Source organism: Canis aureus, chromosome 3, assembly GCF_053574225.1.
Source record: "Canis aureus isolate CA01 chromosome 3, VMU_Caureus_v.1.0, whole genome shotgun sequence".
Classification (NCBI taxonomy): domain Eukaryota; kingdom Metazoa; phylum Chordata; class Mammalia; order Carnivora; family Canidae; genus Canis; species Canis aureus.
Window position 1 is genome coordinate 58674868 of NC_135613.1, and position 10730 is coordinate 58685597.

At 54.9% G+C, this 10730-nt stretch overlaps 1 protein-coding gene across 7 annotated transcripts in view; it reads right to left on the minus strand.

Moving 5' to 3' along the window:
* The window catches only part of SPNS3 (SPNS lysolipid transporter 3, sphingosine-1-phosphate (putative)), a 29716-nt gene extending 23358 nt beyond the window's left edge, over positions 1-6358 (minus strand). Inside the window, exons 1-3 of one of the 7 annotated variants that reach the window (XM_077893190.1) lie at positions 6026-6358; positions 5689-5902; positions 3086-3151 (exon numbers count right to left, since the gene is read on the minus strand). In XM_077893190.1, the coding sequence (XP_077749316.1) occupies positions 3086-3151; positions 5689-5902; positions 6026-6148 (403 nt within the window). In that variant the 5' untranslated portion in view covers positions 6149-6358. Of the gene's footprint in view, positions 1-3085; positions 3152-5688 lie in introns of all 7 variants that reach the window. The other 6 variants (XM_077893186.1, XM_077893191.1, XM_077893185.1 and 3 more) reach the window with 6 other exon arrangements.
* Positions 6359-10730: the final 4372 nt, after the last annotated feature.

Sequence of the window (10730 nt, forward strand, 5' to 3'; positions counted from 1 at the left end):
TTAAGATTTTATTTATTTATTCATGAGAGACACAGAGAGAGGCAGAGACAAAGGGAGAGGGAGAAGCAGGCTCCCAGCAGGGAGCCCGATGTTGGACTCGATCTCAGGACCCCAGGGTCACGACCTGAGCCGAAGGCAGACGCTTGACCACTGAGCCACCCAGGCGCCCTGTCTTATCTTCTTAACACATATCCTCTACACCCAAAGGTCATAAAAATATTTCCCTAAATCTTCTAATACTTTTATGAGATTTGGGGCAGGGATTCTTTATAGGATGAAACAACTTAGCCCTCAGACGCCCTGAGATGGAGAAACCTACCCCCAAGGGGAAGGCACACACACCCACATGCACTCCTTTGCTCCCGGCAGCTCCGGATTCAGAGGACATCTGTGACACAGTGGGAGGAAGGAAGGAGCAGCAGGTGCAGAGAGGACTCTACAGATAGCTGTGTGACCTTCAGCAAGCCCAGAGCCTCTCTGTGCCTCAAGTGTGTCATGGGTTAAACCGGAACAAGAGTGATCCCTGCCCCGAGAGGTTGTTGTGAAGGGTAAAGGAGTGATTACAGAGCACCTGAGACAGTGTCTGGCACATGGTAAAGGCCACATCAGTGTTGGTTTTATTTTTTATTTTTTCAGTGTTGGTTTTAAATATTATCCATTAACGGACCGACTGTGGCAGCTCCCTGTCCCATTGGAAGGAGGGTTCTGACCACAGCTAACCCTGCCCTCTGCCCCACTCTAAACTTAGCCAAGCCCTTCCCTGTGGATAAACTGCTGGGTCTTAGGACCATGGCACAGTGACCCAGGAAGGTGAAGCCTCTCCCGAGGTCATCGACACTGGGCAGAGCCGGGTCACCAGGTCTCCAACACCCCCACACTGTCCACACTACCCTCTGGGCAGCTTCACAGCATCCATTCTCCCTTCGCCCACTCTACACCCAGCCACACACACGCACACGCTGCTCCCTCCACGGCATTTCATTTCCGGGGGCCTTGCAGCAATGATGCAGCTGAGGTGGAAACTGGGGAACGGGGACCATGACTCAACCACCATTATCTGTTGGTGGAGATTGGATGGTCAGCACCCACTGGGGGCCTCAGCTCTGAGACAAGAGCAGTTGGGAAAGACCTGTGGTCATTTGGTACTTCAAGAACGAAGATTATGGAACTATGTCACCCTTCCCGTGTTTTCAGTTGACATTTAAAAGGTTTTCATCTTGGGGATCCCTGGGTAGCTCAGTGGTTTAGTGCCTGCCTCTGCCTCACATCGTGATCCTGGGGTCCTGGGATCGAGTCCCGCATCAGGCTCCCCACAGGGAGCCTACTTCTCTCTCTGCCTGTGTCTCTGCCTCTCTCTCTCTCTGTGTCTCTCATGAATAAATAAAATATTTAAAGAAAAAAATTTTTAGGGATCCCTGGGTGGCGCAGCGGTTTAGCGCCTGCCTTTGGCCCAGGGCGCGATCCTGGAGACCCAGGATCGAATCCCACGTCGGGCTCCCGGTGCATGGAGCCTGCTTCTCCCTCTGCCTGTGTCTCTGCCTCTCTCTCTCTCTCTGTGTGCCTATCATAAATAAATAATAAAAAAAAAATTTAAAAAAAAAAAAAAAAAAAAGAAAAAAAATTTTAAGAAGTTTTATCCTAAGTTTAAATAGTTGCAAAGGATGCAATTTCCATCATTATTGTATTTTTTCTAACTATAGTTTCATCCACATCCTTGGGGCTGCAGATCACATTCACTCCATTTATGGAAATGTCTCTAATGAGTAAAACCAGTTCTTATTTGCCAAATCAATCCAACAAATCAGACCGATCGCCGGGAAGAAAGATGTTACAAAGCTGACATCTGTTTTTTGTTGTTGTTGTTTGTTTTGTTTTGTTTTGTTTTTACTTGAAATAAACCTCTTGACACCCACCCCTGAGACAACATCTCATTTCTGAATTCTAACTCATAGATAAATAGTGGACTGTCACAGCAGCAGGACAGCCCGATAAGGCCTGGCCCGTTGCGGAGGGTTTGCGGCCTGGAGGAAACACCCCTTGGGTTTCTATGGACTGTCTCTGCCTGGCTCCCCCGCAGATGCCAAGCATCCGCGAGGGATCCCCTCTGTCTGGCGCCTGGGCTTGCACACCCCAGGGCAGGGCAGCAAAGAAGAGGAGGTGGGAAGAACTAAAGGCTTTTTCCCAGGCAGGTCCCTTTTAAGAAAGAAAATGCGGGGGATCCCTGGGTGGCTCAGCGGTTTAGCGGCTGCCTTCGGACCAGGGCATGATCCTGGAGTCCCAGGATCTAGTCCCACATTGGGTTCCCTGCATGGAGCCTGCTTCTCCCTCTGCCTCTCTGCCCCTCTCTCTTTCTCTGTGTCTCTTATGAATAAATAAATAAAATCTTTAAAAAAATAAGAAAGAAAACACAGGCTGGAGTGTGTGTAAGTGGATTCCCTCAGAACTCTGCTCAAGTGGCTTCTAGAATGTTGTTTGTTTCCCCAGGCCCCGCCCCCCCCCAGGATAAGAGGCTCCTTCCAAGGTGCTGGGGGTAGCAGACTGTTGGGGAGACCCGCACAGAGGACCCGCCCACATGCTCAGTACACGTGGGTGTGCACAGGTGCGTGCATGACCTCGGGGCAGGAGGGATGGCTGATCTCCACCCCGCTGGACTGTAGGCCCCATGGGTCCCAACCCCGTGTGAACCCGTGTGGGAAGTACAGGTCTGTCTGTGTTCCGGGGGCCAGGTTTTTCAGGTCAGGGCTTCTTGGCCCCTGTCAGCCACAGGTGCCAGCGGAGCTGAGCAGGGACGAGTGGCCCCCGCCAGCCCCGCCGCCATGATCTGGGGCTCAGAAGCCTCTCCCAGCCCCATGGCCCTGCTCCTGCCACAGCATCTACACTCCAACCCGAAGGGCCTGCCCAGGGCCGAGCTCTCCCCTCCTCTGACCCCCAGCGGCCCTCACCCCCGACAGCACATGCCCTCTGTGCCCCTCCTCCATGCCAGGGGATGCACCTGGCCCCCAGCCCCAGCAGCCCCAACTGGACATGGAGCGGGACCCCAGCATGAGCCTGGGCCCCAGCTCCAGGGTGAGGAGTCTCTCCTTACCCGTTTGAAGCAAACCGGCATTGCTATCACTGATGTGAAAAAAGTTCTGTACATCCAGCAGCACGCCTGCGGACAGACGGACAGCACTCAGGAGATGGGAGGTAGCCTCCTGGGGCTCTAAGAGCAGCTGCCCCCCATTTGGGACAGGGTCCCGCTGACCAGCACAGGGTGTGCCTCTGGGGCCCACATTCTCTGCCCCCCCTACTCTCGCACGGGGAGCCTGCACACAGACATTGGGACACATCAACACACACAGACACACAGACCCCAGAGGCCCAAACATGTGCCCACCGTCCTGGACAGGCATCACCCCAGGACCTACGGATCCACAGACATGCACACAGATGGGCCTGCCCAGGGAAGTAGCCTCATGGAGGCACAAATACACCCTCTTGCGAGAGCCCCCACACCACAGCCTTGCCTGCATATGCACACAAGCCAGGCTCCTGCTCACACCATCACTAGAGCAATATAGTCTGCAGAGCTGCATAGTGTGCAGCTCACTCAGACTACGGTGTTAGTGGAGGTCCCTGGGACAATGCAACTCTGCAGCACAGCTCAGAGACACACTTCAGACATTCATGGGTGGATGTTCATGGACTCACAAAGATGTACGTGCCCTGGGCTGCACATGTGCACACAGGTGTGCTCTTCCAGGGTCTTCAGCACACAGACACCATGGTGCCCACAGGGGCTGCAGAGACAGGTCCCCTGGGGTCCAGCCCCAGCCTCGCCTCCCTGAGGGTGGCAGGCTCTTGCTCCACACCAGCTGGGCCTCCAAAGTCCCCCCAGGATCTTCCCAGGCCATAGGCCAAGGCAGCAGGCACTCAGCCTAACACACAGAGGACACAGGCCTGGACACCTGACTCTGCTCCCCAAAGTCCCCCCAGCCCCTGGCAGCACTTCAGAAAGGGTTAGTCAGAGTGAGGCACCTGCTTATCTGCACTGTGGGGCTCAGACCCTGTCATTAAGAGCAGAAGAGCAGAAGCAACTGTTCAATTATGAGCGAGCAGAGGGCCTCTGAGCTGGGCCCTAGGGTTGTCCCCCTGGGTGGCAGGGACTGTCTGCATTCCCCAACACAGATGAGGAAGCAGAGGCTCCAGCCATACCCACAGGCGTGCTGCTGGGATTGGGGAAACAGGACGGGGGTCCCAGCTTGAGGCAGCGCCCCCCTCCCCCAGCACAGGGGACCTGGGGACATCACAGAGGGGAAGAAGCCCCCACAGCCACACCTCAGAGACCCGCCTGCAGGCCAGGATTGGCCAGGGAATCTGAGAGGCAAAGTAAGAGATTTTTGTTCAGGCGTTTGCTTTGGGCCTGAATGCACAGCATCCAGCAGCCTGTGGGGCTTTCCTTCCCTTTTCACGTTTCTAATGACACGAATAAGACCCATTTGCTGTAGAGAAAAGAAATAAACATAAGCAAAGTAAAGAGCTCCACAGAAATCCTGTAGGCTCACAGGCATCTTCCCTCCTTGGGAGGGAGGACTGGTCGGGTGCTCCCTGTGCCCGGGCTTCCCCTTGCCCCTGGAGCCGGCCTCCTCCGGCCTCCTCTGGCCCCCTTCTCCCCAGAGCACTCTAGCCGCTCTGCAAACCGCCTGCCTCTTGCAGCCCCAGGTGCTCGCACCTCTCTAGCCTTGTTCATCCAAGAGAGCACCCTTGGCCTGGCTTTCCCCCGGGGCGAGGAAGTCCCAACAGGAGAGGGCCTCCTGGGCCTGCTTTGCCCGGCCTCTGTACTGCTTTTCCCTGGGCCCAGGCCTGGTTCGCTGTCTCATCCTGCTTATACTGACTGTGGTCCCCACCCCAGAAACACTGTGTGTGGCTCCCGTTGTCTCAACAGAGAGCCCAGGCCTCAGCCCGGCAGCCACAAAGCCTGGGGTCCACCCCAGAGACCCCTGCTCTCTACCCGCTGGTCACCTCTGCCCGGAGCCCACACTTCCACCCTGGGAAGTGCACGGAGCCCTCACCCTGAGCCCTCCCCTCACTCCGCCTCCCACCTTCCACACCCAACCCCTGCACCCCTGTTCCGAGTTCCTCCAGAACCTCAGCCACCGTCCTGGGGCTGCCCGGCTTGCATCCAGCCCACTCCATCCTGTGGCAGAATGTTCCTGGGTCCCCGCGAGCCACCAGGTTGGACTCGAGGCCACAGCTCTAAATCACGGGGGTCCTGCCCCAGGGCTGCTGCACATGCCTGCAGACCCCCCCAGGCCAGCCTGCGCTCCCCTCTGCCCCACCAGCCAGGCATTCCCGAGCTCAGGAAACTGCAGACCGACAAACACGTCCCCACCCCCCCACCCCTGTCTCCAGGCCCACAGGTCACGTTTGTTCAGTCGACCCCGAATGAATCAGCAATGAAGAGAGGGGAGAGTTAAATCTTGAATGAAAGAATGAATGAATGAGTTAGTGAATGTGTGAGTAACAAGAATGGGGCACGTTGAGCCCTGGGCCTCCAGGAAGGAAGTCGGAATGTGCAAGGTTTGCACACAGCACTGCCCCAGAAGCACCCGGCGAGCTATTTCTGGGCCAGGCCCCTGCACGCCATGCCTCAGACAGCCGGGCTCGCAGAGCTCCAGCCGCCCCCCCACACACACCAAGTGCCCACACCTGCCTGCTCCTGCGGCTGGGGGCCCCCCGGGGGCTGGCTGGAGAACTCCACCTCCCTCTGCGGGGCTTGGCTGGAACTCCCCCAGGGGTGAGAAGATGGTTTGCAGGACAGAGGCCGCCATCCAGGGTATGCTGTGTGCAGCAGGACGGGGCTGGTGGCAGCAGGACGGCCCGTGAAGGGAGCAGGTGCTTCCCCGGTGCATCCCCTCCTCACCTGCAACGATGAACCAGTTCATGTAGTTCAGCAGGTTGATGTAGCAGAGCACAGCAGCAGCCACGCATGCCCTCCAGCGGGGCAGGCTCCAGGGGGTGGATGCGGTGGGAGGGGGACACTGACCTGGCCCCGAGCCCCCCAAGGGCCCACCCGGCCCTGGCTCCCCGCACTCTGTTGACATGCCCCAGCCTCGCAGCCCAAGCTCCTGTCCTGGGACAGAGGCACATCGGCTCTGCACCGAGTCATTTCCTGTGGGCTCTCCACCTCCCGACCTCACAGTGGCGGCCCTAACTGCTGAGCGTCTTCTTGCAGGTTCCTCTGCGCCCACTGCAGGCTGGCTGCCGAGGTTGCACCACCCCAGGCTCTGGAGCCCACGGGGGGCCCTCTCTGGGTGACCAGACACAAGGGGCCCCTGGACCTCGTCTGCGGCTTCCTCAGTGGCTGCTGTGAGGAAGAGAAGCTTCGGGGGACAGGAAATGAGCTGAGTGTCTCCAAGAGAGGGTCTGGCCACCCACACAAGAGGCAGGCTGTGGGTGCAGGACGTGAGGCCAGTCAGATCAGGAAGGCTGGGTGCCAGCAGCAAGGGCAGCACCTGCTCGGTCTGGCGCCCCACCTGGGGAGCTGCGGAAGTGGAAGGGTTGCGCACAGGAGGACTCGGATCCAAAATCCAGGGGGCTGATCTTGGTGAGGGGCAAGATACTGGCCTGGTCTCAAAGCATCTGCTGACAGAATGTTTACTGGCAGTGGCATTGGGGGCAGTAACCACACAGTAGAGCAATCGGGCAACGTCTAGACCAAGGATTAAAATAAACCAGCAAGGGCAGCAGGTGTTGTGCGTCCTCCGGAGGCTCTGAGCTGGCCACATGTCACCTAGGCAGGGTTCCAGTCAGAGATGCACCACCCAGATCTGATAGAAAGCATCAGACACACCCAAATTGAGAGATGCTATTTTTTTTTAAGATTTTATGCATTTATTTGGTGGGGGTGGGGGGGTGGAGAGCACCAGCAGGGGGTGGAGGGGATCTCTACACTGAGCAGAGCTTGATCCCAAGACCCTGAGATCATGACCTGAGCTGAAATCAAGAGTCGGACGCTTCACCTACTAAAACCACCCAGATACCCCTTCAAGAAACTGTATTATTCAGAAATATCAAAGTCCTTTTTTTTTAAATCTTTTTTTTAAATTTTTTTTAATTTTTATTTATTTATGATAGTCACAGAGAGAGAGAGAGAGAGAGAGAGAGAGAGACATAGGCAGAGGGAGAAGCAGGCTCCATGCACCGGGAGCCCGATGTGGGATTCGATCCCTAGTCTCCAGGATGGCGCCCTGGGCCAAAGGCAGGCGCTAAACCGCTGCGCCACCCAGGGATCCCAGAAATATCAAAGTCCTAAAAGACTAAGGAAGACCCAGGGATTGTTTCAGAGATGGAAGAGCTGTGATTCTTTAGCTCAATGTGGGCCGCAGACTGGATCGCAAGCTAGAGGGAAACACGTGTTACTAGATCAACTGGTAAGGTTGGAATGCGGACGGTAGACCTGGAAGACTGAGGTTGACGACAGTAACGCGGCTGCGTAGATGAAGCCCTCATACTGAAATATTTAAGGGTCACGGGTCACCGTATTTGCATCTGACCCTCAAGTAGTTCAGGGGAGAAAAAACTAGAGACAGTACAAGAGCAAATGGGGCAAGACATGAAGAGTGGAGGAGAAAGTCTTCAGGTAAAGACTGTGTGGGTGTCCCTCTACCATATTGTCATTTTTCTGTAAGTTGGAAATTATTTCAAAATAAAAAGACAAAGCACAAAACGACAAACCACCCAATTAAAAATAGGCAGCGGCCTTGAGTAGATGTTTCTGCGAAGATGTGCAAATGGCCACCATGTGCTTGAAGGGCTGCTCACCATCACTGGTCACTAAGGGAACGCAGATCAAAACCACAGCAAAGACAGGCTCGGTGGTGACTTTCCACACATTCTTCCTGGACTAGAACAAGAAGAGATGCTTTGCCTCCCGAAAAAAATAACACGAGAAACCAGTTCATCTGCACTAAGATGACTAGAATTAAAAACTTTTTAAATTAAAACAAAACAAAACAAAACACAGATAACAAGTTTGGTGAGGATGTGGGGAGACATTGACACCCTCATACATGCTGGTGGGGACACAATGTTTCAGCCTCCATGCAGAACAGGGCAGGTGTCCCCCGAGAGGTCAAACTCAGAATTACACCCCCACCAGCAATTCCTCTCAGAGGTGTATACCCAGAACGGCCGAAAACTGGGAGTCAGCAAATACTTGTGTGTGGATGTCAATAGAAGCACATTGGCCATTGCCCAGCGGTGGAAACAACTTGAAAGCCATCAACTGGTAAATAGGCAAAACAGGGCAAATTTGGGTCCCCTTGCTCTTCAGGACTTTTGTACTCTATCATCCTATAAACTCTATTATCGCTCAATAAACTGTGCTTTGCTGCCCACCAAAAGCAAAACAAAACAAAACAACAACAACAAAAACCCGGCAAAGCAAATGCAGGGTGTGCATGCCACAGGATATCATTCAGGCACAGAATGGGTTGGGGTCCATGCTATACCTGCTGACCCTCAAAACATCATGCTACATGACAGACGCCACACACTCTGTATGGTTCCACTTATACAGAATATCTCCAATGGTTAAGTCCATAGAAACAGGACGCAGATGCGTGGTCACCAGGGGCTGGAGGGAGCAGGAAACCCCATGGTTGGGGTTTCCTCCGGGCCAATGGGAACAAAGCCGGAGCCCAGGAGGGCAATACCATCAGGGATGTTTGGGTAAGCAGTTGGGCACCAATGCTGCATAGGCACCAGCACCACACATCCCTCCCTGGGCCTCAGCCTCCCTTGTTGGAACATGAGTGGTCACGGTGGTGGGCGATTGGAGGTCACGGTGGAGGGCAATTGGAAAGCCCTAGAAGGTCCACCTAGCTACCCAGTCAGTGTGCAAGTCTGTCTCTTGGCTGCACTGCAGACTCCTTCCGGAGTCCCAGAGCTGACCCCAGTCATTTCCCAGTGGCCACCAGGCAGGTACTATCACCTTCAGGCCTACCATGCGGGAGCCAGGACCCAAAAGTCCTGCTTCTCAAGAACAGAGGCATTTCCACGCGCCCACTGACAGGAAACACCGCTGTTCGATGTATGGGAGAGAACTGTGTGCCTGACCTGCAGCCCCCAGTCCCAGGGAGGGGCTGCATCGGCACATGCTGGCTGCGTACCTTTGACCACCCCGTGCTGCGGGGCAGCCCCCTCCAGGCTATCTGGCCCTGCACAGCTCGCACTTTTTACAGATTGAGGTGTAACATGTGCGAAGTCACTTTGCCAGAGAAGTAAGCGTGCACTTCAGGGCGTGAACCCAGAAGTCTTAAAAGCAGGGCCTCAGGCACATGTGTGCACGATCGCATTCTCAGCAGCACCGTGCACAATAGTGGAGAGGCAGAAACAGCCAAACGTCCACCAACCGATGAACTGATCAATGCAGCCCATCCGGACGGTGGCGTCTCACTCACCCTATAAAGACAGGGTGTTGTGACATCTGCCACAGGGTGGATGAGCCTGTGGGACACACGTGGCTCAGACAAACACCTTTTGACCCCACTTAGATGAGGAACCCAGAGCGACTGAACATAGACACAGAGAGACACAGGTGCAGGGTTGTTGGAGGGGATGTGGAACAGGGGGCGGAGTGTCAGGCTGGCAAGATGGACAGTCCTGGACCCAGACTCTGGTGCAGGCCCCACGGCCCATGGGCTCAGTGCCCCAGGACTGAACACTTACAGGCGGTGCAGCTGTCCCATCTCAGGTGATGCGTGTTTTACCACAATTAAAAGGAGTGAACATGGGAGCACCTGGGGGGGCTCAGGGGTTAAGTGTCTGCCTTGGGCTCAGGTCGTGACCCTGAGATCCAGGATTGGGTCCTGCATCGGGCTCCCTGCATGGAGCCTCCTTCTCCCTCTGCCTGTGGCTCTGCCTCTCTCTGTGTCTCAGGAATAAATAAATAAAATCTTTTTTAAAATTTTAAATAAATCCGTGTCTCTTTTTAGAAACAAAAGTAATTTCCAGCCTCACAGACCTCAAGGTGACAGACAGTCACACAGGAATCCATCCATGGAAACGCCCAGTTCATGTGAGCCCTGAGGATAGGCCAGGAAGGGTGCTCCTAGCCATAAGCCCCTGACCCAGGGCAGGGACCACATCCCAGGCGGGTCGGGAGGCAGGAGGTTCCAGGTCACCAGCCCTGCAGCATCACTGTGCAGTCCTTCCCCTCTGAGGCCCCCACAATGCTGGCTTTGGTTACCTCCCTCTGGCTGCACAATGAATCACCCCCAAAACACTGCTTTAAATCACAAAGTCATTTATTTGTCATTGTCTCTCCTGGTTTTGGTGGGCCCAGGGTTCGGGGGCTGTTTAAGGGGGTCCCGCTCAGTGTCATCGTGTGGCCACGGTGAGGGCTCAGCCGTCAGGGGCTGCACACGACCATGGCTTGCCTGGGGCAGGAGGGTCCCCTTCTTTTTTTTAAATAAATTTATTTTTTATTGGTGTTCAATTTACCAACATACAGAATAACACCCAGTGCTCATCCCATCAAGGGCCCCCCTCAGCGTCCGTCACCTATTCACCCCCATCCCCCACCCTCCTCCCCTTCCACCCTCCTAGTTCGTTTCCCAGAGTTAGCAGTCTTTACGTTCTGTCTCCCTTTCTGATATTTCCCACACATTTCTTCTCCCTTCCCTTCTATTCCCTTTCACTATTATTTATATTCCCCAAATGAATGAGATCATATAATCTTTGTCCTT